This window comes from Fusarium flagelliforme, assembly GCF_020744385.1.
Source record: "Fusarium flagelliforme strain FIESC 12 MPI-CAGE-AA-0113 chromosome Unknown B0J16scaffold_4, whole genome shotgun sequence".
Taxonomy (NCBI): domain Eukaryota; kingdom Fungi; phylum Ascomycota; class Sordariomycetes; order Hypocreales; family Nectriaceae; genus Fusarium; species Fusarium flagelliforme.
The window spans coordinates 1,060,730-1,087,676 of record NW_025763506.1 but is presented as its reverse complement, the minus strand read 5'-3'; the positions used below and the strand labels follow the sequence as shown (position 1 = coordinate 1,087,676).

Below are 26,947 nucleotides of genomic sequence, written 5' to 3'. Positions count from 1 at the left end.
GGTAAATCTACCACGCATTTTTTGAGTTCCATCTCAACAGCAAATGTAGTAGGTGATCAGCCAGTCGCGGATTTATCTATCATATGACGACAGATAGAGGCAATGGGAATAAACAAGGGGTAGCAGGGCTTCCGGCAAATTGACCGCTGCTGTAGAAAACCAGCGCGACCTTCACGGTGCCGAATGTTTTTGGAATCCTTTGTTGGTCATTAATACGGGAAGGATTCAAACCCTGAGACAATCATGGATGTCAAGGACTTTTCGAACGATAGGAAGACCAATTGGGACACAGTAATTGTTAAGCTGACAATCAGAAACAGCCTTGAACAGGTTATTGATCACTTACTAATCCACTTCTCCGGTAGATGGTATGAGAACGAGCTCGCAAATGCCCCACGCAAATGCCACAGCCTCGCCTCGAGCTCCAACCCCCAACGCCAAGCGTTGTCCCCGTAACCCCTTACCATATCCGCAAAGAATTAACGTATTTAAAACTCGAATCCCCAAACATTCATTTTCCCGTCTGTTCAACAGAACGAGTCAGAGTCAAGTTTGCGGGGAACCATGTTTAGCGGAGATTGGCAGAACCCCCAACCCCTGTTTTGGCATTGATCATCAATTCGTCTACTAAAAAGCCGTCACCCAAAGGTTAATACAAATCCAGAAGGGCAGCTGCTCGGCATAATTTATACCGAATCGCGAGATGCAGCGGGCGAATGTCGTTATTGAGTCTTTATATGTAGAATGACCTGAACGGGGTATATGAACCGAGATTAAATACATATTCTCATTGTTACTCTCTATGGCGTCACTACATGGGTGCAATATTTATAAGACCAGCAAGAATTAGTACAACTAATTCTTCAACATCATCCTGAGTCTTTAACTTCATTTGGTAGTCGTTGCAAAATGCTGCGACAAGCCGTCCACTCCTTCCTGCTTGCCTTGTTGGCAGGCCAGACCGCTGCAGCTCCCAGCAATTCATCCTCATCCGCCAAGGTCAAATGGCTCGGCGAGAAGCCCGACTTCACTTCTGGAACGACCTTTGGTGTCCCGTGGCCTCAGTCTAAGCACTTTCCCAAAAACACAAAATTCACGGCTTCTGGTGCTTCTGGACAGGACATTGATCTTCAGTCTTGGGTCACTGGATATTGGGCCGATGGCTCGGTGAAGTGGACTGGGCATGCGATCCCTGCATCGGAAGATGTGCTGGACGAGTATGTCGTCAAGGCTGTCACTGCCGGCAGTGGCATCAACTCCACTGTCTCGAGCGGAAAGAGTGACGGTGGCATTTCTGTTACTCAATCCTCTGACGACATCAAAGTCGATACAGGAAAGGTAACAGCGACCTTCCCGAAAAAAGGCTCGGTCATTGTGAAAGAGATCCAGACCAATGGCAAGCGTATCGCCCAGAACGGAAGACTTGTCCTGCAATCTAAGTCTGGTGTCTCTCACGCTGGGGATGATGATGCCGAATCCTTCAAGACTCTTCGCTTCCAAAGTAACATCGAAAACATCACTGTCAGCGATCAAAACTCAGCACGAGCTCTCGTCACAGTCCACGGAAAGCACGCGGCGGCTGACAAGTCCGGCCACGACGCCTGGTTGCCGTTTGTTCTTCGCTTTTACCTTTACTCTGGTTCCGAATCGATCAAGATTATCCACAGCTTAGTCTTCGACGGAGATGCGGAGAAGGACTTTATCTCTGGCGTTGGTCTTCGATTCGATGTCCCACTTGAGGGAGAGGAGCTTTACAACCGTCATGTGCGAATCGCTGGTGTCGACGGTGGCCTTCTTAGTGAAGCTGTGCAGGGCATCACTGGTCTTCGAAGAGACCCTGGTGCTAATGTTCGAGCGGACCAGTTTGACGGCAAAGAGCTTCCCGATAAGTCTACTTGGGATGTCCGTGTCTCTAGTCGCATGCACTGGATTCCCCCATGGAATGACTACAGCCTGAGCCAGCTATCCTCCGATGGCTTCACCCTCAAGAAGCGAACCAAGGCTGGCCAAAGCTGGGTTACTATTCCTGGAGGCACTCGTGCCGAAGGCCTTGCCTACCTTGGCGGAGCTACTGTAGGAGGCTTGGCAGTCGGCCTTCGCGACTTCTGGAAGAGATTCCCTACCGGCTTCGATATCTCCAACGCTGCATCCGACACCGGTTCCATCACCCTTTGGCTTTACAGCCCATCGGCCGAGCCGCTCGACCTTCGTCCATACCACGACGGACTTGGCCAGAAGAACTACACCGACCAGCTCGATGCTCTTGAGATTACCTACGAAGACTGGGAGGAGGACTTCGACACGCCCTTCGGCATTGCTAGAACTAGCGAACTATATCTCATCGCATTCGACAAGACTCCCTCGCACGACACTCTCGCCAGCCACGTTTCTCAGATCAACAACCCTCCAGTTCTTATCGCCGAGGGCGAATACATCAGCAAGACCAAGGCTCTGGGCTCATACTGGGCCCCTGCGGATAACTCGACCGCCGCGTCCCAGAAGCTCGAGGCCAACATCGACTTCCTCGCCAAGTTCTACCAGTACGAAGTCGAGCACCGTCGATGGTACGGATTCTTGGACTTTGGTGATTTTATGCACACATACGATCCAGATAGACACGAGTGGCGATACGATATCGGTGGCTACGCCTGGGACAACTCGGAGCTCTCGCCCGACCTGTTCTTTTGGCAGTACTTCCTCCGCACCGGCCGCGAGGATATTTACCGCTTTGCTGAGGCTCTTACACGACACACCGGCGAAGTGGACGTTTACCACATCGGCAACTGGAAAGGTCTTGGTACACGACATGGTGTTCAGCACTTCAGCGATAGTGCCAAGCAAGCTCGTATCTCACAGCCTCAATACAGGAAGTACTTCTACTACCTCTCCGGTGGTGACGAGCGTATCGGCGAGCTCTTCGAGGAGCTTCTCGACACTGACAAGACTTACGGTGTTCTTGACCCGCAACGAAAGGTCCGAAAGGATGGTTGGGTACCCACGCCCAACTCTACGGTTGCTTTCGGTCTTGGTACGGACTGGGGTGCGCTCGCCGGTGGTTGGCTGATTGACTGGGAGCGCCGCAGTCCTCGATGGGAAGAGTCGAAGGAAAAGCTCATCAGCACAGCTAAGAGTATCGCAAACCTCAAGTATGGTTTCGTCACAGGCAATGGCCTCTACAGTCTCCAGAACTGGACTCTTGGTCCTCCCCCCGCCGACCCTGACAACAAGGGCCACGTCGATGTCTCCCATCTCGCAGCCGTCTTTGGTCTACCAGAAGTCGTATCCGAACTGATCGAGTACGCCGGTGACGAGCTCCCCAAGGAGTTCAAGCAAGCTTGGCTTGAATACTGCTACTACTTCGAAGCAACACCAGCTGAGCAAGCGGCTCGTTATGGCAAGGACTTTGGAAAGTTGAACTTGTACCAAGGTCACTCGCGTCTTACAGCTTATGCTGCGCACCAGCAGAAGAACGAGACGATGGCAAATATTGCGTGGGACAAGTTCTTTAATAGCGATGGCTTCAAGGCACCCAACGCTACCTTCCAAACTACACCTATTCCTGATCATGAGGGTTTGATCCCTGGAAATGAGGCGCCGTGGGTTTCCACAAACGATGTCGCGCAGTATGGATTGGCGGTGATTCAGAACCTCGCCCTGGCTAGGGATGCTCTTGAGGTTTACAAACCCAAGGCTTAGAGCCATATTTCGAACCTTTCTTTTGTCAAGACTAGTAATGATCTATTTTTGTATCTTACTGACTCATAAACACTCTTCTGTACATAGCTTTCTTCCAATTGAAGACAATTTCTCACAAACTTAAATACCAATATGACTCATCGCCTTCCGTAAAACTCAGTGTGATGGCCTTCGCACAAATTCTACCTTGAATGAAATCACGAGGGTTTTGTAAACGCCAGGAAAAATGCTGTCTGCGTAATCATCCTCGTATAGGAAACATGTATCTTCGTGGATCCCATAGTCTCCACGGGATAGGACTTCTAGCCGGTATAGAAACCAACTCTTCTAACCTCCTCTATTAACAATCAGACACATTCATGACACCAGTTAGACGTGACTTACTGGCCGGGGCAGCCTTCTGAGCTTGTTGACGTCGCATATGATCAATCTGCAACCTCATATGCGCGATATCCCGCTGCATTTCCGCATTCTTTGAGTCTGAGATCAGCCTTGACAGCTTCTGCGTCGGCCGTAATCCTTCGAAGCTCCTGCTTCATCTCCATCGAGTAGACGTAAACATATTCGATCTTTTGCGGGTAGCTATTTGTAGGTTGCGGCGGTCGAGGGTAGTGTGTAGATGCTGGCATAGCCGCGTGAGGATGTGATGCGTGCCTTGCGCTGGTGAATTCTGGTTGTAGGCTACGACCGTTCACCAAGCTAGATGATGTCCGCGATCCTGAGATCATGCGGGTCATGGTTTCGATGCGTCGCCAATTTATTTTGAGATGAGATGGTTGGGCTGTTAGTGGAAATGCGAGAGGCCGGGTACGACCGTTGACCTGGATTGATGGTGCCCTCGATCCTGAGATCTTGCTGGTCATGCTATCGGCACGGCGTGAGTAATTCATTTTGAGATGCGATGTTGTGTTGGTTGGTGGAAGTGTGCAATGGATGGGAATAGTTTCACTGGAAGGCAAGGTATTTATAGAATGGAAAGGTCTCAGTGTAGGCGAAGTATAGAACGCAAGAGTCAGTTTACTGGTATTTTAGTTCAGTTGATGCCACTAGAGAAAAGTTTGTTTCTTAATAAGTCTATCTTTTATCAACCATAAAAGGGTCACCTCCTCGTCCAAGAAAGCCTTTTTTTTATGTTCATCCCAGCATGTTTGGGCCTCAGACGTTCCAGTGTTATAGCCAGGACAGATCAGAATATGTCGTATCTCCACCAAGGTAACGTCAGGTACAAAGTCGAAAGCGTCGACCCCTCCTTAAACATTGGCGGGTGATTCGACGGGTAGCCACTTGCTGAAGAACTCACGCCACGCTGTCGACAGGTTAGAAGTGAAAGATGCTGGTGGGAAATCTGTGTACTTACCCTGCTTGCGTAGATATTTGAGCCTACCATCCAGCTCGTTCTTTATCACCCACAGACGGAATATCTGCCTCTGCTTGTCACTCAAGGACTTCTCTACTTGGCGAAGATCTGTCATTTGCTTCTCGGCAACCGACGTCTCCCAATATGTACGTTGACAGAGAAGGACTTCTTGATCTGCTTGGAGCTTCTCAATTTGTTCTTGGACTCTTTCCCGCTGGAGCTTGATCTCGGTCTTCTGAGTGCCAAAGGGGGCTGTTGGTGGTCGGATTTTGTGCTGTTCGGGTGTGAACTTGTCGTAGGTGAACTTGTCGTAGGCGATGTACTTAAGGACCCAGGTTCTATCACCGAGATGATCAAGTCCCATCTTGGAGAGGTATTTTGGACAGAGAAAGACCTTTCCATTCTCAGCGTAGGTTTCAAGCACGTTCTTGGTCGACGGATAGCGATGTTCTGTCTGGGTCTTGCAGTGACGGCAAGCAATTTCGTTCCGCACGTCAACACTGACGTAGGTGTCGACTCGCCAGCCGTGGGGTTGCCCGAGCTTTATGACTTGCAGTCTCTTGGTCGGTGTCATTGTGAATGATGTCGGATGTCGGGATTCGAGATTGTCGTTGTGTGTTTGTGATTCAGCTTAATGGATGGGTGGTAAAGAGGGGAAGTTCTTTATTTAAACGCATCTTTGTGAGCCCTGTGAACTGTAATATCCAGATTGCAAGCCTCAAAGAACACTTGTTGCACGTTCCGTGGTAGCTTTCACCTTGGCAGAAGTATATTAACTGCATGGCCCAATTATCTTGCACGTCACTGAAGTCACAAGCTGTCACAAGAAGAACTGGGAAAATTCTAACATCACGGCCGCCAATCGATTGGAAGCTTGAAGGAAGGATTGAGGGGACGCTTGAGCTTTCCCTCAACAGTGCGTCAAGAATTCTGGAAAATTCCCAACATGCATGATTGGATGGTGATCAAGGTTCAGGCAAAGCAAAAGGAGGGGAGCAATCTTGGTACGTCAAGTTCCCTGGAGAAATAAAATTGCTCAGTCTCATTTTGCTTTCAAGCATCTCACGGTTCAGGTAGTCAAAAGGACAAAATTTCATTGCACATGATTTCATTATTGTACTCTATCTATGTAATGACATATCGCTTGCAAAATCCCTTTAGGCCTTCATGATCTCAGAAAGACGAACAACGCTGGTGCTAACAGTGTTGTTACCGCCAGCAGGGGGCAGGATACCAGCGCCCATAATCATGAGCAGATCAGGGTCCTTCTTGAAGGTCAAGAGAGAGCGTGTGTACGCGATAGGCTGGGGGACATCCCATTGCTTCCAAGCAGAAGCATCGCCAAGAGCCTGGTTGGTGAAGATCTCACGCATAGTGCCGGAGCTAACAACAATGGTACCGTTCTTTCCACCCCAGGGAGTCCAGATGACGTAGGGAGAGCCAGCAGGCTTACCTCCTTTGTCGGAGATGATCTGGTGGTGCTCCTTGTTGATGAACTTCTGGGGGTCCTTGGAAAGACGGTAGTAGACAGGGAACCAGTAATCGCTGCCAGCGGGAGGGTTGGGACCACCGCCATACTCGTAGACGTACATGTACTCGCCGTTGGGAAGCTTGGCGACAGTAGGCATTCCTGGGCGAGCGTAGTAGTCGGCGTACTTGGTGTCGTCAACAGGCTTCGACCACTTCTTGAGGTCGGTGGTGGTCTGGTGGCTAAGCTTCTGAGAGTGAGTGGCGTTCTCACGCTGGTCGGCATAGTAGATGATGAGCTTCTCCTTGTAGGTCAACAGGAAGGGCTCCCAGACGGGTGTAAGACTGATCATTCGTTAGTTCTCTGGCATTGTCATTTTCTGATGTTTTACTTACCCAGGATTGGGCAGAGCTTCGCCACCAAGAGCAACATGGCTAACGAACTCCCAAGTGTATCCCTTATCGCGACTAGCGTAGACCTCAATTTGAGTCTGGCTCAGATCGGAGGGAATGCTGCTGCCGGCAATCAAGACGGTGCCCTTGGGGTACTTGCCAAAGGCACGAGGAAGCTCATAGAGCTGAGGCTGGTATCGCAGACCCCAGTTGTTCTGAGTGTCTTTGACCTTGGAAATCTCCTTCCAAGTCTTTCCGCCGTTGGTGCTCTTCACAATAGGGAACCAAACATTGGGAGGCTCAGGGGAATAATTCTCCCAAGTGCCCAGAAGGGTACCATCAGACAGCTCAAGAGGACGAGCGTAGAGGACCTGAGGGTCTCGGTAGTTGGTAGGAGGATCAAAGATCTCAACGTTGCTGAAGGTCTTTCCCTTTGGCGAAGGCTTCGCTGCCACAAGGGGCAGCAAGAGGGAGGCGATAGCGGCGAAACGCATGATGAGACTTGTCTGTGTTGATGCTGAAGCCGATGAAGGTGATGGAGATGCGGCGAGAGCCGGCTCTTATATACTCGCCCAGCCTTCAACCTCCATCGCATAACAACACCAGCCCCGCATGTCATGTCATTTCACGTAACATCGTCATCGCCGTTGAGTATACTAGTATAGTCAAGCATCTGACGCGGAGAAACTGCGCTCCAGAGTCTGGGGTCGCGTCGTAATTAATCTGGGGAATCTGGGGATTGATTGGAGCGCGAATTAAGTTGACCGGAGACAAGGAGACGCGCGCCAATCAGCGCCAAAAGATCACCGGGGTTCGTCGGTAGTCCAGCAAGGATCTGGATGTTTACTCCGGGCGGGGATGAAAAACGGTAAATCGTGATAGGAGCAAAAAGGTTTGGCAATTCGGTAACTAAGAGACCGAGATCAGCAGCTTGATCAATGTGGTTGAATCTGGTCCTTGTCGGCGATACACAGCGGAATTGGACCCTTGTCAACTTTCGGTAGCCTCGGTTTGAGACAGCAAATAAGGTTTTGACGGTGAGGCTCATCAGGCACGAGACTTTATTTTCCAGGGTCAAGGGCTTTGAGTGTGCTGCAATGAGGTAGTATTATTCTATAGCTTAACCAAACAATTGGGTATTGCATCGCTGATACATCCGGACCAAACAAATACAAGCGCATAACCTTCGACTCATTAACGCATTAATACATTCCCAATCAGAGCCTGTCAGTGACAGATACGCTAATACTTGCTCAGTTCATATGAACTCTTCTGTCGAAGCATCTTGCCCTTCCAGAAGAACAGCCACGGAACGGGAATAAATGCCAGACTGATAAACGCAAACACGCTACCAGCCCAATTGATGCCCATCTCCTGATACATCTGGAACACAAAATTGGGGAACGCAGCACCGAGGGCAAAGCGGAAAATTCCGTTTGCCGCGACAGCTGAAGACAGATCTGTGGGCTTGAATGCGCTGGCCAAATAGGCTAGACACGATAGGAAGCTGGCCATTGTTCCCCACGCAAAAGGCACGCCAGCCATGACAGGGACGATCCAATGTACCGATGGATCAGGGGCCCATGCATACCAGAATAATCCGATTGGGACGAGTATACTTCCGACTAAAGCTGCGTATAGCCGATGCTCGGGGGGCACTCTGTCGCCGGTTCTAGCTACTTGCTTCTGATAGATCGTTGCATCGAAGACTGCGAATGTCACAAGGCCCAAAAGAATACCTAAAATGGTTAGCTGCGCCTAAAGCAAATGAGGTGTCGGGCTGACTTACCGATGATGAGACCGATGTAGCAAAGGCCTATTTGCCGAGCGTCAAATTGGTAGACGGTGGAGTATACGTAGGTGTAAGAGCCAAAGAACGAGAAGATCATGGCGAAGGAGAAGCCAGTGTAGAGACCAAGAACCAGTGACACAGGCTACACAGTTGTCAGTACTCACGAAGATAACATAGGGAAATAATTACTCACCTCGAAGATACACATATGCCACGGCTTGAGCATAGCCCTTCCAATCTTTCGCAACTCTTGACTAAAGCCTTGGCCCTGGGGATGGCTGCCACGTCTCTTAGCCCGTGCAGCAAGGATCTGTTTCTTGGACGTCTCAGAAGAGAAGAAGATAGCGATAGCAACAGGAGTCAGGATGCAAAGAACAACCCAGATCCCCCATTTCCAATCACCACCATACTGTTCAATAGCATACGAGCCGATCAACGGACCCATACTGGGACCAAGGAAGGGCGCAAGCAGATATGCGACACCAACACGACTGACTTGACTTGGCAGCCAGAGATCGGCCATGGTTCCCGCGCCTACGGCCATAACTCCGCTTCCTCCTAGTGATGCGAAGAATCTGAAGATGACAAGGACCGCAAAGTTGTCTGATGCCACGGCGATGGCATTGCAGATTATCAGGATTATTATGTTGATCTTGTATACGACGAGACGGCCGTGGAGATCGGAGATTGGGGCAGCGATGCAAGGACCGAAGACGAAACCGATGGTGTATAGCGTGATGGGAAGTAGTGCGATGTTTCGGCTTGTCTCGCCGAACTGTTCCATAATTCCTGGTAGACCAGCGACAAGCGTCGAGATACCTGTTGTTCTTCATTGATGTCAGTAGCTATTTCCCAAGCAGCCACGAGTGTACATACAAGCCGAATGTGTATATCGCCGGTATGGCAGTGTGAATAACTTTCTTCCACAAAGCCCAGTTCATAGGGTTCTCGGGGTCTTCCTCTCCATCCCAGTCCAGCTCTTTCGTCGGACGACCGTCCATCGAGCCCCGTGGTGTAGGACCCTTCTCAATTTGACCAGATCGGTTCGACTCGAACGAATGTCCTTCATACTGTGTAGCACCACTGTACCGCGTGTAGTCAGGAAATCCAGGGAACCCAGGATTTCCTGGATACCCTTCCTGTCCTGGTTGAGGGTCCCTCATGAGTCCATGAGATTCAGACATGATGTGAAAGATGGCGCTTGTGAAAAGACTAATGAATCGATGGTCTGAAACATAGATCTAAGATTGATAGACGCGGTACATATATACAGGCTCTGTGTTACCGCCTTGCTCGCGAATCGTCAAGCGAGAGGGTGTGTTGGCTATTACCACTACGTCAGACTAAGCTGCAATGGTTGCATGATAGAGACAGCGATGCCCACTGTCAGCTTACACAAGGGTCCTGAGCCTCTTGGCTAAGTGGATGCCGACGGTGCTTGGAATCATAGCCTTGCTGGGGCTTAGTTAACATCTTGTGGAATCAATGATTATCTGATTTGGTCCGCTAGACTGGATAAGGATCTGACAAAGATCAGACGAATATTTGGAAGATTTCGCATTCCAAATAAGGTGATAATACTCGAGTTAGGCATCTAGAGTTCTATGTCGAGTTATTGAGAGCAATTCGCCATGGTGTCCCTTTTCGGATTACAACTCACCGTGATCGCCACAAGGGATTTCAAATCTCCCCGACTCCATGTAATTGCTATCAACGATCTGGGAATAACTTGAAACCGTGCCACGTCCCTACTTGGCAATGATCGAATCTCACTGCAACGACGTCAGCGGAGATAAATCAGCGGTCTATACAGCCCAAATCTGACAGATAAGCGCGACCCGCACAATAAAAAGCCTAACATTCTTGTATCTCCACAGTGATCGGTGTTTTTATTACTCGAATGAGTCTTACGCGCCGCCATGATATAACGCAGCTCAGCCTCCCTGTTTCTCGCCAATCTGTCCAAAACAATTCCGAGACCTGCCAACTACGCCATAAATCGTCCCATCTATTTCCCCATATGTCTTCATCGGTCAATTCCAAGCCCCTCTTACATGTAGAGGCTGTATGGTGAGATCCCCATTTACAGACCGTCTTCTCATGGTGACTCAGCCACTAGTAGATCGGCGTCACCGAAGCTCATCATCGTCGCCAGCTGGACCAATGCGCTTGATGGCCAGATTGCCAAATGTGTCGCTTAGCATAAGCGACTATACCCAACTGTGTAAATGCTGCTGGCTGGGAGCTATAAGGGGACTTTTTTGTTTCCAGAGACTCTCACACGTGTTGTGAGGCTGATGGCGCCAGTAATTTCCGGTCCCGACTTTCACTACAAAGCCGAGTATTCTGATAGCCTAGGTGGGCAACAGAAGAGTTTTCCTCTGAGGCTTATACTACTAAAATAAAGTAACCTAAAATCCCATCTAAACTGGCATAAGATGACTAAACTATTTCGTCTCTTATGCTTATGACGGTCAATTCTTCTGACACCCTGTTCTGATGGTGGCTCATCTTCCATCTCACCACTGTATCGTGAGTATTTCATTTCTGGTAGTGGCAATGGGGATCGTTATGTTCCGAAGCATACAATGGTGTTTGACTCAGCACCTAGTGCTCACCGGGTTCCTGCCACATGTGTATTCTCCATTGTCAGCTTGTCAATCATCAGCGCCTTCTTCATTTTTCGTTTATTTATATCCTTGCTATTGTCCGACGGATAAGCTTTTGCTTTCAGCTGACTTGGAAACTTAGGCTGCTGAAGCGGCGGAGTTGTCATGGCCATTAAAGTTCCATAATTCAACATATTGTCCGCCCAAGGCATGATGGGAAGGTATTAGGGCTGTCCAAAGAACTTGAAACAATTTTAGCCATATTCCGACTACAATCGTTTAATCCTATTGTACTACAGAATGTATAGTCTCATTTCTACCATTCCACGAAACCGATTCACAGCTTCGAGATACCGACGAGGATACATATCGTTACACTCCATATGTCTCGGCTGGAGCCTTGTCATTCGCAGACACTCAGAGTCTGCTCTCATAATTCTTCCCGTGCCCTGTACGGTTGCACTCGGCAAATCTGCTTTATTATGGATATGGCATATATCCGATTCTGCCATCGTATGATAGGATCCTTGACCACTTTATCCACCGTCAACACAACCAACATGCAGATGGTAACAAGGGTAAAAGCATGATAAAACAAACATGATCTGTTCGGTGAGGGGAAGTCGATTTTTATTTCACTCATCAATATACGCATACGATTATCGCCAGAACAAAATGGGTGAGCCGACTATCAATCGCGAGACTGTCATCTTGCCAGATGAAGAGGTTGGTCTGTTCGATAGGCCGCAGCGTACCATGAATTGACATGGATGTAGTTTGAAGACGACCACGACTCTTCGATTGGTTCTGTGCGTCACTCTGGTAGACTCCTTTCACAAGCCACGCTAATATTGACCGTGTTCTCAGATCAATGCATCGACATTCGAAAGCTTGAGAAGCTCTATCCTGGACTATCGCAGAGAGAATGGCCGGACTTATCATCGATACAAGGACGGAAGTAATCATTACTACCATCTTTATCTTTTTGGCGAACGCTAATCACAGCAGAATACAACCTCCCCAACGATGACATCGAGAAACAGAGATTAGGTATGGATATTCCTTTCCAGATTTCCCGGCTGCTAATGCCTTGCAATTAGATCTCCAGCATAACTTGTTCATCTTGACTTTGGATAACAGACTGGGCTTGGCGCCTCCGAATGATCCCGATTCCAAGGTTAAGCGCGTCCTTGATGTAGGCACGGGCACAGGGATCTGGGCGATTGACTATGCCGACGAACATCCTGATGCAAAGGTCATTGGAGTCGACCTATCTCCTATACAGCCTGGCTTGTACAGTTTCCTCTCCACGCCTTCTACGATACTAATGGCTAATCATGATGGCCAGTGTACCTCCGAACGTGGAGTTCTTCGTTGATGACATTGAGGAGCCTTGGACTTTCTCTGAGCCCTTTGACTACGTCCACAGTCGAATGATGACCTTCAGCATCAGAAGTTGGCCCGAGCTAGCTAGTAACATTTACAAGTACGTCCACCAGTCATAAGAAGAGAATCTGTCTCATAATTTTAGGAATCTCGTCCCCGGAGGTTATGTAGAACTCCTTGAAGTCGACCTCTTTGCCAACTCCGATGATAACACCCTAACCGAGGACAGCGAGTTTTCCAAGCTTCTCCACCTTCTTGATGAAGCTTCCACAAAGATTGGGCGTCCCTTCCAGGATAACAAGAAGAACAAAGGTATTCTGCAGGACGCCGGCTTCGTGAATATTGTTGAGACAGTTTTGAAGTGGCCCAACAACTCATGGCCGAAGGACAAAAAGCACAAAGAGGTTGGTCAGTGGAACAACTTGAATATGGATCACTTCAAGGGGCTTGAGGCTATCTCCATGGCTGTTTTGACCCGGGTGCTTGGTTGGAGCCTGGAAGAGGTGACGGTCTTTTTGGCGAAGGTTAGGAAGGATCTTGGTAACAAGGCGATTCATGCTTACTGGCCCGTGTAAGTCGCATAGTTTTCTTGAAAGCACATTGAGCTAACATGTGTAGATACTCGACATACGGTAAGAAACCTTTACAGTGAAGCTCGAGTTCACTGAAGGTTCCTTGGCAGGGGTGCGATTGAAAGGACTAGTTGGTTCAGGAACGCAACAGCATGTCTCTGCAATACTAGGACTGGAGTTTCTGGGTGGATGACAGAAGAAATGTCCTCTAAGGGTTAGGCTACTAAAATAGAGTAGCCTTAGTGCTAGTCTAAGCAGCCATAAAGTGACTAAATTATTTCGTCTCTTATGTTTACAATGGTTTTCTGCCCCAAATGAAACGCATCGGGAAGTATGCTCCGGTGTTGGTCAGCTCCGCCTCCAGGTCTTGCACTAGTGAATTCAGTCGCTCATCTGATAACGGTTTCGAAGATGGGGGTAGTGCTACACTCGATCAGCATGTGACTCCCCTCCCCTTTGACTCCAGGTAAGACTTACATTTAGCACCAACTGCAAATCCTTTCGCGATAATAAGATCTGCTTCGATCCCCAGACGGCCAAGCTCAGCATCTGTATTGCGCTTCCCAACAGCACGCATTGCCGTCCTTTCTTCAACCTTTTCAAGCCCGGCTTCTTCCAACCAACCTTTCATCTTCGGTGCTTCTTGAGGGTCCAGTCCAGAGGCTTGGCACACTGCTCGGATACAAGCAAACATGTCGTGGTAACGAGGATTCTCCTCTTCCGAAGTAGGACAAACTCGATCGCAGTCGCCAATCTGGATCCAACCGCCTGGCTTGAGAAGTTCAATGTGCCGATTGACTGCAGCGCGCTGTGCCTCACCGGAACCGGCAGCTATGAGAATCATGCGAAGGTTGATGAGATCGAAATGGTTTTGCATTTCTCGAGGTGGCAGATCCTGGATGTTTTGCTTCACGAATGTGATGCCACTCTCTGGTGTAGTTGGGAAGAAAGCAGTATTGATATCCGTACCGAGAAACTTGTGCTCGCCTTGCACTGGTGAGGCGACAGATGATTGCACCTCGCGCATCCAGAGACCATCTGCAGTCCCGACATCAAGAATGGCTCGGGACTCGCTGGCAAAGTCAACTGGCGCAAATACCAGGGTCCCGCCTGCCGCTTGCTTGAATCCGAAGTGATGTACGGTCAGTCGACCTATATCGCTGCTCACATCCTTATCTCGAGCTTGACGATACCACTCAGGCGTTGAGTACACTGCGTCTGTCATTTTGAACTTTTGCGTCGGTGTATTGATGAGATGTTGAAGCGGGGAAGCTGACTCTTGGATAGATGGGTAAACAAGCCGGACTTGTTGATCCTTGCCGGATATCTTGCTTATCAAGCCCAGATCCTTCGGAAAGGCGCTGCCTTTGACGTATCGCAGAACACTTGATGTAACGTACGGCAGTACCATAAAAGTCTTGTATTTGCAGATTATACATTATTAATTATTGTCAAAAGCTCTATCTAGTACCCTATGGTCTAAATTGCCCTCTTTGCTAAGTGAATCATTAAGGGAATGAGTTATCTCATTTCCATCCCAGTATCATTCGCCAATCAACCCATGCAAGTGTCCGCTAAAGGAAGAGAAGAGCAATCGCCATGAACAGGGCGAGACCATCCATTGCAGGCTGCAGTGCTGCGACACCGTCTGTCACAGGAACAGAACTTCCAGTAGATGATGCCTCGGCGGTTCCTTCCACACTCTTATCCGCTGTCTTCGTGCTTTCCGTTTCAGTTGTTTCTGTCGCCGTGGAAGAGGTCTCTGAAGCAGCACTGGTAGCAGTAGCCTTTGCTGACACCGCTGAGGAAGTAGCCTCCAACTTGATACCGCAAGCTTCCTCAACATCAAAGGTGAAGTCAAGGTTTCTAGCTATACACCCATCATGGTGGCGCTCAATAGATCCTACGCGCAATCTGTTAGCTACTCCAACACAAAGACATCTCACCAATACTTACTAGTCAACACGAGGGGCTCGCAGTTCTTGGCTATACAGCAATAGTACGCCTCGCGATATTTCTTTTCGGTACAATGGCAGGCTGGATTGTCGGTACATGAACCACCGGGAAACGACTCAAAAAAACAATCATTCTGCAAAAAAGATCAGTCAGATATCCTCGAATCTTCGCTGAGATTACTTACGTCGCAGTTTGATCTGCGGAGCTCAGCCGCCTCATCGAATTCAGGAACAGCGACAGCAAGGCCAGTAGCCAGCATGCCAATTAGCATAAGGGAGTCAGAGAAGCGAACCATTTTGAATATCTATAACGAATGACTAAAACGAATGTGTTCAACGAGTGGCTTTTAAAGATCTACAAGTTTCTATACAAAAAGGGGGTTCCTTAGTTTTTGGTGAACCCTCAATTTACGCGCCGCACAAATTCATGCAAATCGCGTCTGCTGCGCCTTGGCAAACATTCCAGACGCTTATCTGGATAAGGAAGCTGGCCAAGGGAGAATAGTGGGGTCAGAACGAATGAGAAGCGAGAAGCGAGTCTCGATGGTCAGACAGATTCGTCTCTGGAAGGAGCCGGATATTTAGAGGTCGCCTAGGAGGATACGAGGTGACTCACTTTATGAAGCCTTGGAAAAGTTGTGATGTGTGCAAGAATGGTGGTTAGGCTGGATGTTTTGAGTATTGTAGCATTGGAGTATATGCGATGTGGAGTGAACTTGCGGTCCTTGTCGACACATGTTGAAGTCAGTTAGCATCACAACTGGCTGACTTTCCACCCTCACAAATTGCACGAGCCATCATGTAGAAATATGGATTGAACACCCCACTCAATGTCCAACAAAGACGAAGTTTGTTTGCGTGTATACCGCTTGCGTTAGGCAAGATCGCTGATTATTCACATGCCTTTAGGGTAGCTTATCGTTGCCCTGGAGTACTAGAGTGTGGGGAAGAGACTGCGTGTAACTGGCTCTTCTAGGTTTTGAAGTTTCGGCAGTCGTTTATTCAGATCAAAGCGGAAATAGAAGTCTGACTAGTGATCCTGCAGGATTCAGTGCAACGACAGCTCAATTGATGATCCGAGAAATGTCGGATATGATCAACCGACAGACGGAACCTGCAGACGCCGATCCCCGACTCCTTATCTTATCTAAACGAATAAAGTGGAGTATTAAATGCTTGAGTGCAACCTCAAAGATCTGTCTAACCACTTCCAGCATACGATTCGATCAGGGAGGAACATGCCGAAATAACCGTGTTCGTCACCAATTCCAAGCCACAGTCGAATGCAAACACGGTTTTTGGCAAGCCATTCGAAGTTCAACATGTCGATCAGACATAGCCATGGAGGCCGCAACTCGAACAGGTGTTCAAACAGTTGCATTGAAGTCATCTCTTGTGAGATTGAAGACGGGGGAAGAAAATTTAGAAAGCGGACCTTTGCTGACAGAGCTACATAGCCAATTAACGATGAAGAATTGCGAGATAAAGTGGGTCTGGAAATTAAGCTGAGGGTCGCCAAGCTCAATCTGACATACAAGCAAAAGAACAGCTGAGAAAGCTCCCTCTATTCACCAATCACAACATCCAAAATACGAGACTCGATCGTCGCTGCAGCATCCGTAAGACCAACAGCTATTTCCAACGTATTGGCGCATATTAGAAGCTCCCATACCTTATCACCTTAGCTAAGCCCTCGATCGTCAGCGTAGCACCAGAGTCTCAATGCTGATCTCCGTCCCTCTCCGGTCAAGCCGCGGACAAAACCGTTGCTGGGCTGTGCACGATTGGCCCCAGCCGCCAGATACCCATGTCTTCAAAGATGCGATTTTGAGACGATCCCTCGAATCACCAACCGTTTGGAGGGTATTTTGGTCCCCACTGGCCCTGGGCTACCTGGTAGGGCTGACATGCTTGATGCACATTGTGCCCATGGCTGTGTTAATCGCGTTTAGACAACAAGTTTTGGGTTTCATTGTGCAGGGTCTGCCATGGATGGAAGTGATCCTCTTTGTAGTTATATATCTGCCATTGTCGGCACTCAGTTACGAAAATTCTCATCACCATTTCTCCATCACCAAGCAATCCACAGTCCATTCAATTGACCCCATCCCATCCATACCACAATGGGTATCTTTAGAGGCAACGATGAAGACGACACACCTGTCACTTGTCCTTCTCATTCACTAGCTCAAAGTACGAGAGATCCATCCACGATGTTTGACATGAACGCTAACGTGTAGTAGATGCTAAGCAAAACTTCGCCGGCAACCTCAGCTTCTATGAGCTGAGCATGATCATTGCTGGTTCATGCTCTGCTCTTTCTATGATCGTCATGTTTACCACCAAACAAATGCACGCGACGCATCTGTCAAATCCCTCAGAGCAGATCAAGTAAGTCATCCATCCCCAGCACCAAACCATCCAGCGCTAACAATTATTCAGAATCATGCGAGTCGGCAACCTCATCTCAGCATTCGCCGTCATCTGCTTCCTCTCCATCTGTTTCCCCTCAGCCGAAGTCTACATCCAGCCTTGGCTCCACGTCTTTGAAGGTTTCGCCCTCGGCTCCTTCTTCTTGCTCCTCTGCGACTACGTTTCTCCCCATCGTGATCAGCGCGATGTGTTTTTTGCGACCAAGAAGAAGAATGGCATGAAATGGTTCAAGACTCGCTGGGTCATGATCTTCCAGATGCCTATCGTTGCTATCGTTGTCGCTATCGCCACGGACATCACTGAAGCCGCTGGTGTCTTTTGCGCGGAGAGCAACTCACGAGAGTTCGCCAACATTTACCTGCGCGTCATCATGACTATTTCGCTTATTGTCTCCATCGCCTCCATTCTTCAGATGTACATGCTTCTGAAGAAGGATCTTGCGCACCACAACCCAATGCTCAAGCTCACTGCATTCAAGATCGTTGTCGGTTTGACTCTGCTCCAAGAGGTAAGCTATTCCCGACAAACTACTACAAGGAATGCATGGCTAACCGTCATAGATCATCTTCTGGATCCTTGAGGACCAAGGTGTTCTCGAAACCACAGACCAACTCACCTACGCCGACGTTCACATCGGCATCCCCAACTTGGTCACTTGTTGCTTGATGGTTCCCCTGTCATTCTTCTTCATGTTCGCCTACCCTTGGAAGGTGTACGTCCACGGCTACGGTCGCGGTACCTTTGCCAAGTTGGAGGCAGCCAACGGACACGAGCAATCTTACCAGGGCGGTCCCTTCGGTATCTATGCCTGGCTCGCCATGCTTAACCCTTCCGACTCATTGAAGGCGATCTTGTTTATCTTCCAGCGCAGCAAGAGGGATGCGGCTCCTGGAACACCTGTCGCGATGACTGGATATAACTCTGATGATTCATTGATGTCGCATCCTTACAATGCGCAGTCGTACTCCAACCCCAACACAAACCAAGAGCCTAGGCAGATGGTGTAATCATGTATTGATTGGGATGGGTAGGAGTTAATGATCGGTTCTGAGTAGATAGATTGGTATACGAAGTTTGGATGAAAATAACATGTTCAATATGCACCCTCAAAGTTTCGCTTTCTCCCTTGAAGTCCCAGAGTTTTGCCAGGATTGACAATTTTCCTCAACCAACAAATTATGCTAGCGTAGAACCTAGTGCACAATTCGTCGTCCGTCTTCAACAATAAGTACTCGCCTTAATGGCTCAGTGGTAGAGCGTGTCACTAGTAATGACAAGGTCCACGGTTCGATCCCGTGTTGAGGCAAGCATTTCAAGAACCATGATCGGTTCATCAGAATTAACTTTTTGCTTTTGCACCAATTATTTTCCCCATTCAACTTGTGCTTTTGCTTGTAGGCTCACACTAGACCAGAAAAAGTCGCCCTGACCACCAGTCATACTTTGGTTAAAAGAGTATACCACCTGACCCCCATATACATGTCATGGAGATTAGAACACCCATCCCCATCCCATTTCGCCCATGAAGTCGTGCCCGTATCTTGATCAAAAAGACACCACTTTCCTCGTCGCGCTTCGCATTTCACCCCTCGACCTTCCAGTCCATCTAAAAGTCTGTCTGCAGGTGTTTCACCAGACAGGCCCCTCCGAAGACGAGACCTAACAATGAACCCATACAGATACACCTGCTTCAGACTGGGAAGGGCTGTATCGCTGCTGATCATGTTTCTAAATGCTTCAACAAGAGCTTTGTTGCCTGCGCCTGTGACGCCAGTGTTGAGAAACTCTTCCTCTGAAAACCCTTCGTTCTCTTCCACGCCTGCACCTGGCCTTTGGTCCAGCACGAGGGTCTCCAGCGTCTGGCTTGATGCCAATATGATACTTTTCCAAGACTCCAGACTATCTTGTTCGGCCTGTTTTGACCAAAAGTTCATCTGGTTGAAGTGATCCCCTCGACTGTTGCACGGTTGACATAAATACAGATGCTTCAGTCTTGGAAATGATGTGAAATGCCCAGGCAGGAAGCCACCCAATGGTCGAGGAATAACCCCGCCGAGGCTCGTTCGACCTTCCATGCGATTCGCGTTGTCGTCTAGGTCTATGCCAGAATGTATGGACATTGGATCGTTTAGCATCCCGAGCTCGAGACGTTTCAGAGTTGGACTAGACCGAAGGACGTATGTGGCGACTTCTCGGGGTATGTAGGCGAAAAGCTTCGCGAATGCAAGACTGGCCAGATGAGGCGCATTGAGAAGACACGAGCCAGAGACGTCGTTCGGAGAAGTGCTGGATCCACCGTGGAACTCCAGCGCTCTAAGGTTGGTGAAGTAGGGGAGAAGACACCATATCGATACTGCATTCTCAACCGTTCTTCCGCCGGTGCCCCAGCCTGGCTCTATCACAGTACAGAGACTTCTCACTCGACTCGAAAGCTGTCTCAGTCGAGCTTGATCATGGCGATGTAGACTCTGTAGCAAAGTAAAGAATTTCTCTGCTCTTTTGCAGATGTCGCTCTGCCAACCATCTCTCGTCGAACTGTTGTATGGCCTCCTACTTGTTCTCCAAGGTGGTGGCTCACTAACCTCCGCACTCGACTCATGGTATCCCTCCTCATGAAATTCGATATCAGACCACAAACAAACACTCGCTATAGCTCCCATCTTTCGACATGTATAACTGAGGCGACATAGCTCTTGCGGCGAGCTGTCGCGCAAGATTTGGAAGAGAATCTCATTAGGCAGGGTGTCGAGAGAAGCCATGTTGGTTGATGCTATCGCAGGAAGCAAATCTGACTGTCGTAATGGCAAGTCAGTGGCTTAAGAGCTGAGACTGCACCACCAATCCTACGTAAGCAGTGAGCTTGGGGTCATCTCATGTCAGCTTCGCAGGACCATTTCCAGTTTTGGGCTGGGCTGACGATTTTTATAGCCATTCACAGGATAGGATGTGGTATGCTTGATTACGGTGAATTCGAATTCGGTATGCTGTTGCGCCATGGTTGACCTTGAGCGCATGATGGAGGAGCACGGAGGAGTGGCGTAGCTACCATGAGACTGTCTCGAATCGGCAATTATTGGTCCAAGGGAGTATCTCATATTGAGTCCTGACATGATTGATTCTGGAATGTCAGCGGGAATAAGATCGCCAGATTGGAGGAACTTCATAATGGTATTGAAGTACAGTACAGTTCTGAAACGATAGCCTTTGAACCACATACTCAGCACGTTAATACCATATAATGTCCGTAGCGAAACGGCGGTTGTCGCAAGATGACGACTAACCACATAAAGCTGTATGCAGACTGATTAGATAACAGAATTGAAGTACGGGTCGCACCCGGGCTGGTGTTCGACAAAGTCGGATGCCTTCCGGCCACCAAAAGCAGCCATCGGCCAATGCCACCGAACCCCACACCGGGACTCATAATCCGACGACAATCCCTATCGCCGACACCGAAACAAAAAGGAAGAGAAGTCGCTCCGTGAGCCCGATTCATTTCACTAGCACTTACTACTCTAAGCCAAAATTTCCCCAAATCCCAGCACATCATGGGTGTCCAACAGCACTCCGCATTCGGCGCGGCACAATACATCCCACCCGACCCCATCTTTGAAGTCACGAAGCGTTTCAATGCAGACCAAGACCCCCACAAAGTGAATCTCGGTCAAGGTACATACCGAGATGAGAATGCCAAGCCATGGGTTTTGCCGTCTGTGAGGGAGGCTGAGAAGTTGGTCGTCAATCCTGGGCATGAGTATCTGCCTATCGAGGGTCTCCAGAGCTTTCGCGATGAGGCGAGTAAGCTACTGTTTCATGATACTAGCGCCTATCAAGAGAATAGAGTAAGTGTCCAGACGATCAAGGAGTACATGAGCCCACTGACTTATGCGTGAAGATCGCAACCTGCCAATCCATCTCTGGAACGGGATCATTGCTCCTAGCTGGTCTGGTCCTTCGGAAGGCAAACTCGGGCATTGAGAATATCATCATTACTGACCCAACATGGTCGAACCACGATTTACTCTTCAAAGAGATTGGCTTCAATGTTGTCAAAGCGCCTTACTACAAGGATCGAGCCTTTGACTTTGATGGCTACATCCAAGCTCTCAAAGCAGCAGACAAGCGATCAGCTGTTGTTCTTCATGCATGTGCTCACAACCCAACCGGTTGCGACCCGACTCGCGACCAGTGGAAGCAAATTGCTGCGGTGATCAAAGAGAACGAGATCTTCCCTATCATCGACTCAGCTTATCTTGGCTTTAACTCGGGTAACTACGACGAAGATGCCTGGGCTATCAAGTATCTCATCGAAGATCTCGGTCTCGAAGCTGCAATCTGTATGTCATTTGCCAAGAACATGGGATTGTACGGTGAACGCGTCGGTTTGACAGCGATCGTGACAAAGTCTGAAGAGCCAAAGCGCACAGTCTTCTCACTTCTGCAAAACGCGCAAAGACAGACTGTTTCGAACCCACCTGTATATGGTGCTCGAATCGCGGCTACTGTCCTCAGCAATCCTGAAACGATGAAGCAGTGGCAGAAAGATCTGGTGACTATGTCATCGAGGATCAGATCTATGAGGAAGAAACTTTACGATGGGCTAGTGAGACTTGAGACGCCGGGCGATTGGTCGCATATTGTGAATCAGACTGGCATGTTTGGGTACACTGGGATCAGCAAAGCCCAAATTGAACGTCTTGAAGGTCAGTAGGATGCCGTATTTGTCACCACCAAAGCTAACAGAATCGCAGAGAAATATCACATTTACATGGCGGATACTTCAAGGATTAGTCTAGCGGGTTTGAACGAACACAATGTTGAGTATGTAGCCAAGGCATTGGATGAAGTGGTTAGAAGTGTCCAGTCTTAGAGAAATGGAACCAAAAATTTATGAATGTATAGACGATTGGTCCACTAGCGACGAGGCTGTTACGAAGTTCGTGATTACTTCTCGAGACTCTTTTGAGCTTTTCTGAGGAACAGGTTCTGCAAAGTATACAGATAAAACATCACAATGACAATCACAGATTGCGAACCAAAATGCCATTCGAGACTCAGGATACGAAGACTTGGTACATGGACACTCTTGTGAAAAGAAGCGGATCCGTTGAAGCCATGCACAATGATGGAGACTTAACTGCCAGACCAGTATCTTTGAGCTTGTAACTTCATGTTCAGATTGCGACTTATCAGCTGCTTGAATCACGTTTGTGATTGGCTTCTTCGGTATCACCGCAAAGGTACCAGGGCTTTCTAAACAAGACTCGGCTGAACTTGCCCTTGATCGATGAAGAGAAGTAGATCTAGATCCCCCACGGAAGAAAACGCCATGTTCCACACGCGTGTCAATGACAAAAGACCATTACCATATAGAGACGCCCGTTCGTAGCCGCCCAACACTACGCCACAAAATCCCTTTCAGGACAAAGCGATGCTTATCTTCATCCCCGATGATACTGCAACTCGTCTCCAATATGCATGATACTTCTAGCGCGAGGTAAGCAACGGAAAGACGCCCAACCCCTGCCCTCGCTTCGAGAAGCCGATGCACGACGCCGCCACCGAACTACCGCATCCAGTTTAACCCACCAACGCAATTAAACGAGATCCCACTAGAAGAAAGCAACGGTGCCATTCCCGACTTAAGAAGAGGTCATGGCTTCGTGATAAGTCACGAATGTGGGGTTGAGTGACCATCGGGAAACCCTCCCGCTCTGGGGTTTGGGGTCTAGACTGATACCTAACTTACCTTAGACAAACAAAAAATGACGGTCTGATTGAGTTTGGTGATACCGTATCAAGCCATGTCCGTGTGACCCCTTACCCCGCTCCCCGCGTTATCATAGAACAAAAAAAGAGTGTCGGTTGGGGTGCCGGTGTAAGTTAGCAAGCTATGAGAGGGTAGACTGAAAGTCTAAAGGGATGTATGATGATAAGGCTATCGTAGAATAAGAATGCCCCCCTCTTTGTCGACATCATCTGTCATCTCTTCATCTTCATCTTCATAGACACCATCAATTGAACATTGGAATCACCAATTCACTTACTACGCCTGACATGACAACCGCGCTTTCGGGCAACATCTCTACCAAGTCCCGGGCAGCCCGGAACTTGAGTCTCACACTCGGACCTCGAGTGCGCAGAGGCAGTATCGTTCCTCTTCTGCGATGCTCTTCTACAGCCACCACCAACGCTGCCGCTGCGCTTGAAGCGACGCGCACCAACCCACCAGTCGTGAAGGGTGCTGAGACACCTCTATCAGAACTCCCTCCTCTGGTTCTCTACAGATCCCTCCTCATCAACGCCGTTTCATCAAGACCATGGCTCCTCATTCCTTCTCTCCACATTCTTCAAAGACTCTCCCACGCCAGCAACCCATACCTTTTCAATGTCTCTCGCAACCCGCTGCTGAAGTATTTTCTTAAGCACAGTTTCTACAAACAATTCTGCGCTGGTGAGACGCCGGCTGAGACACAGGCTACCATGAAGTCATTGCAGGATATGGGATTCAAGGGAACAATTCTCACATTTGCGAAAGAGACTGTGTTTGATTGCAAGACTGGAAAAGAGCAAGGCCTTGGAATTGAGGTTTCGAAGGACAATGATTGTCAATGGTGTGAGAACATCGCGGCATGGAGGGATGGAACATTGAAGACGGTTGAGCTACTCCGAGAGGGAGATCAATTGGCCACCAAGTAAGTTACGGTAGCTTCATTGTACTGCTGCCATTGACTAACAACTTTTAGACTCACTGGTGCTGGACCTGGTGTCTGCGAAGCACTCCACAACGACACACAGCTCCCCAAGCAATTCGTCGACGCATGCCACGAAATCTCCCAAGCAGCCAAGGACCGGGGTGCATACATCCTCATTGACGCCGAATCCCAGCACTACCAATGGGGCATCTTCCGTCTTGGCATGCAGCTCCAAGAAAAGTTCAACACCAACGGCAACGTCGTTCTCTACAACACATACCAGGCTTACCTCAAGAGCACACAAGACACCCTCAAGAAGCATCTCCAGATTGCCGCTGATAAGGGTTTCACTCTTGGTGTCAAGGTTGTTCGTGGTGCTTACATGGCCTCTGACCCTCGCTCTCTCATTCACGACACAAAGGAGCACACAGACCAAAACTACGATCAAATCGCCCAAGGCGTACTCCGTCAAGAATTCCTTGGCTTCGGCGGCTCAAACGCCAAACCCTTCCCCTCCGCCCAACTCCTCCTGGCCAGCCATAACAAAGACTCCCTCGTCAAAGCGCACGAGATGCACCAACAGCGCACTAGGGCCAACCTCCCCACAGTACCCGTCAAGTTTGCCCAGCTACACGGCATGTCAGATGAGGTCAGCTTTGGCCTGCTCAAGCTAAAGGACGACAAGGGTGTTGCTCCTGAAGTGTACAAGTGCACTACGTGGGGAACCTTGGGGGAGTGCATGGCTTATTTGACGAGACGCGCTATGGAAAACCGGGATGCGGCTTCGAGAACGTTGGATGAGTACACGGCGCTGAAGAATGAGGCTTGGAGACGGCTTACTTTTTGGAGAGCCTAAGAAAAGCAATTGAATTGATAGTAATATCTGGTTAGCTATTAAAATTGGAATATTGTTAAACTGCTACTTGCATCTTGACCTCGATTGTGATGAAATGTGTTATCTCATGGCTGACTTCTGCTTGGTGACCTGTCTGCCCGTAAACTCAATTGCTTCACCGCATTCCACTGATAACGCTAGAATGTCTCAAACTTTCCCCAACCACCAAACATGATACTTCTGCAGTTCTAATTTGCCAAGCAAGTGTCACAAGATCTTTCCGCCCTGACTTAATTCTCATGTCATATCTCATCTCCTGTCAGGCAGGCTTCCAATGCACCTGTAGCGTTGATAGTGGCGCCGGTATCAATCCCGTAGCTCTACCCCGCGGAGGGTTTCTTCCCCACGTTTAGCGCTCCACAGTAGACGACATCACCATCGGTAGCCCTCCCGTCGACCCCTCACAGAGATAACAAAGGGCAGCTGCATCTGCATTCTGCACGACTTGTCGACGTTTTTCCTTCCAAGGTTTGGTCTATTGTGTCGCAAGATCAATTTATTTGTCCACATGTTCTTTGCTCATCAATTGTTTTTATCTACCGACAAATAAAATTGCGCATCTCTTCTGCCGTATCAAACCGTATCACTGCAACAAACATCAAACGCAATCATGGGCTTGAGCAATGCCACACTCACCATCCTGGGAACAGGTACGTTACTCCGACCAATCAATTGAAGCGTCACACTCTGACTGAATCTCTCAGGAAACATCACAAAGCCCATTGTGAAGAATCTGTTGCCTGCTTTCAAGAATGGCAAGACAGATCTACCCTTCACCAAGATCATCGCTTGTGTGCGCTCAGAGGGTTCAGAGAAAAAGCTCAATGAGCAATTCTCAGAGTACAGCAGCACCTTGACTGTATCACGCGGCGAGAATGTTAAGGCTGTTCAACAAGCCGACGTGGTCATCCTGGGTGTCGATCCTGCCGATATCGAGAGTGTTCTCACTCAAGATGGCATTCGAGATGCTCTATCTGGAAAGCTCCTCATCAGTGTAGCCGCAGGCTGGACAAAAGAGAAAATCGAGTCCACCATCTATGGCAGCGAAACCAATAAGGAGAACAGCTCTGGTCGAGCATGGGTCATCCGTACACTGCCCAACATCGCATGCATGGTCTCAGAAGGCTTAATCGCCATCGAGAAGTCGCCTTCGGAGCCAGAAGTCCCAAAAGAGCATCGTGATCTCACTAAAGCTCTTTTCACAACCATCGGCGAGACCGTTGAAGTGCCCCCACGTCTGATGAATGCCACAACCGCAGTCGGAGGCTCAACCCCTGCATTCTGGGCTGTCATCTGCGACGCCTTCATTGATGCGTCCGTAGCGGTAGGTGTTCCCCGCGCCGACGCTCAGACAATGATCTATCAATCCATGAAGGGCTCAGCGGCTATGCTGCAGAGTGGATTGCAGCCAGGAGATCTGAGAGATCAGGGTACGTCGCCTGAGGGGTGCACCATTGGAGGAATCATGGTTCTGGAAGAGGCTGGCGTCAGGGGCCATCTTGGACGGGCACTAAGGGAGGCTGTCACTACGGCGCGGTTGATGGAAACCACTACTCATGTGAACGATACACGCCCTACTTCATAGACTTAGTCAGGTACGGTAGAAGAAAGGAAGCATTCATTATGTACTAAACAACCTGTCCGCCACCATGTTCATACAATTTACAACCATGCCAACTATGTCTTATCTACTACAC

At 49.0% G+C, this 26,947-nt stretch overlaps 12 protein-coding genes and 1 non-coding gene across 13 annotated transcripts; 6 read left to right on the top strand and 7 right to left on the bottom strand.

The window, feature by feature from the left end:
• Positions 1-909: 909 nt before the first annotated feature.
• Positions 910-3,711, top strand: B0J16DRAFT_398581 (uncharacterized protein; the record flags this gene model as incomplete). Its single annotated transcript, XM_046132399.1, has 1 exon — positions 910-3,711. The coding sequence occupies one exon, from the start codon at positions 910-912 to the stop codon at positions 3,694-3,696; it is 2,787 nt and encodes a 928-aa protein (XP_045982579.1). The 3' UTR covers positions 3,697-3,711.
• A 410-nt stretch (positions 3,712-4,121) lies between these two features.
• Positions 4,122-4,586, bottom strand: B0J16DRAFT_384006 (uncharacterized protein; the record flags this gene model as incomplete). Its single annotated transcript, XM_046131384.1, has 1 exon — positions 4,122-4,586. One exon carries the CDS (start codon positions 4,584-4,586, stop codon positions 4,122-4,124), a length of 465 nt encoding a protein of 154 aa, XP_045982578.1.
• Positions 4,587-4,946: 360 nt separating this feature from the next.
• B0J16DRAFT_384005 (uncharacterized protein) lies at positions 4,947-5,627 on the bottom strand (the record flags this gene model as incomplete). Its single annotated transcript, XM_046131383.1, has 2 exons — positions 4,947-5,002; positions 5,054-5,627. The coding sequence occupies 2 exons, from the start codon at positions 5,625-5,627 to the stop codon at positions 4,947-4,949; spliced, it is 630 nt and encodes a 209-aa protein (XP_045982577.1).
• Positions 5,628-6,210: 583 nt separating this feature from the next.
• On the bottom strand, positions 6,211-7,765 carry B0J16DRAFT_398579 (uncharacterized protein; the record flags this gene model as incomplete). Its single annotated transcript, XM_046132398.1, has 2 exons — positions 6,917-7,765; positions 6,211-6,865 (listed from the first exon to the last, which is right to left on the bottom strand). Exons 1-2 carry the CDS (start codon positions 7,405-7,407, stop codon positions 6,211-6,213), a joined length of 1,146 nt encoding a protein of 381 aa, XP_045982576.1. The 5' UTR covers positions 7,408-7,765.
• A 279-nt stretch (positions 7,766-8,044) lies between these two features.
• On the bottom strand, positions 8,045-9,889 carry B0J16DRAFT_414366 (major facilitator superfamily domain-containing protein; the record flags this gene model as incomplete). The annotated part of the gene is made up of 4 exons (XM_046133444.1): positions 8,045-8,652; positions 8,703-8,847; positions 8,899-9,532; positions 9,582-9,889. 4 exons carry the CDS (start codon positions 9,887-9,889, stop codon positions 8,156-8,158), a joined length of 1,584 nt encoding a protein of 527 aa, XP_045982575.1. The 3' UTR covers positions 8,045-8,155.
• A 2,100-nt stretch (positions 9,890-11,989) lies between these two features.
• On the top strand, positions 11,990-13,352 carry B0J16DRAFT_384002 (S-adenosyl-L-methionine-dependent methyltransferase; the record flags this gene model as incomplete). Its single annotated transcript, XM_046131382.1, has 8 exons — positions 11,990-12,040; positions 12,091-12,123; positions 12,182-12,272; positions 12,323-12,364; positions 12,415-12,607; positions 12,663-12,800; positions 12,846-13,271; positions 13,319-13,352. The coding sequence occupies 8 exons, from the start codon at positions 11,990-11,992 to the stop codon at positions 13,350-13,352; spliced, it is 1,008 nt and encodes a 335-aa protein (XP_045982574.1).
• A 164-nt stretch (positions 13,353-13,516) lies between these two features.
• Positions 13,517-14,509, bottom strand: B0J16DRAFT_398573 (uncharacterized protein). The gene is made up of 2 exons (XM_046132397.1): positions 13,750-14,509; positions 13,517-13,695 (listed from the first exon to the last, which is right to left on the bottom strand). Exons 1-2 carry the CDS (start codon positions 14,495-14,497, stop codon positions 13,565-13,567), a joined length of 879 nt encoding a protein of 292 aa, XP_045982573.1. The 5' UTR covers positions 14,498-14,509; the 3' UTR covers positions 13,517-13,564.
• A 174-nt stretch (positions 14,510-14,683) lies between these two features.
• Positions 14,684-15,637, bottom strand: B0J16DRAFT_414364 (uncharacterized protein). Its single transcript, XM_046133443.1, has 3 exons — positions 15,413-15,637; positions 15,229-15,361; positions 14,684-15,175 (listed from the first exon to the last, which is right to left on the bottom strand). Exons 1-3 carry the CDS (start codon positions 15,521-15,523, stop codon positions 14,847-14,849), a joined length of 573 nt encoding a protein of 190 aa, XP_045982572.1. The 5' UTR covers positions 15,524-15,637; the 3' UTR covers positions 14,684-14,846.
• Positions 15,638-16,984: 1,347 nt separating this feature from the next.
• On the top strand, positions 16,985-18,763 carry B0J16DRAFT_123461 (organic solute transporter Ostalpha-domain-containing protein). The gene is made up of 4 exons (XM_046121639.1): positions 16,985-17,420; positions 17,471-17,618; positions 17,670-18,168; positions 18,221-18,763. Exons 1-4 carry the CDS (start codon positions 17,351-17,353, stop codon positions 18,665-18,667), a joined length of 1,164 nt encoding a protein of 387 aa, XP_045982571.1. The 5' UTR covers positions 16,985-17,350; the 3' UTR covers positions 18,668-18,763.
• A 131-nt stretch (positions 18,764-18,894) lies between these two features.
• Positions 18,895-18,966, top strand: B0J16DRAFT_t163. The gene has a single exon. It is a non-coding gene; the product is annotated as a tRNA-Thr (tRNA).
• Positions 18,967-19,096: 130 nt separating this feature from the next.
• On the bottom strand, positions 19,097-20,419 carry B0J16DRAFT_362559 (uncharacterized protein; the record flags this gene model as incomplete). Its single annotated transcript, XM_046129817.1, has 1 exon — positions 19,097-20,419. The coding sequence occupies one exon, from the start codon at positions 20,417-20,419 to the stop codon at positions 19,097-19,099; it is 1,323 nt and encodes a 440-aa protein (XP_045982570.1).
• A 672-nt stretch (positions 20,420-21,091) lies between these two features.
• Positions 21,092-25,268, top strand: B0J16DRAFT_286460 (pyridoxal phosphate-dependent transferase). The gene is made up of 6 exons (XM_046124100.1): positions 21,092-21,502; positions 21,556-22,363; positions 22,412-22,523; positions 23,200-23,288; positions 23,614-24,355; positions 24,407-25,268. Exons 1-6 carry the CDS (start codon positions 21,209-21,211, stop codon positions 25,209-25,211), a joined length of 2,850 nt encoding a protein of 949 aa, XP_045982569.1. The 5' UTR covers positions 21,092-21,208; the 3' UTR covers positions 25,212-25,268.
• Positions 25,269-25,380: 112 nt separating this feature from the next.
• Positions 25,381-26,929, top strand: B0J16DRAFT_286457 (pyrroline-5-carboxylate reductase dimerization-domain-containing protein). Its single transcript, XM_046124099.1, has 2 exons — positions 25,381-25,900; positions 25,955-26,929. Exons 1-2 carry the CDS (start codon positions 25,861-25,863, stop codon positions 26,833-26,835), a joined length of 921 nt encoding a protein of 306 aa, XP_045982568.1. The 5' UTR covers positions 25,381-25,860; the 3' UTR covers positions 26,836-26,929.
• The last annotated feature ends 18 nt before the right edge of the window (positions 26,930-26,947 follow it).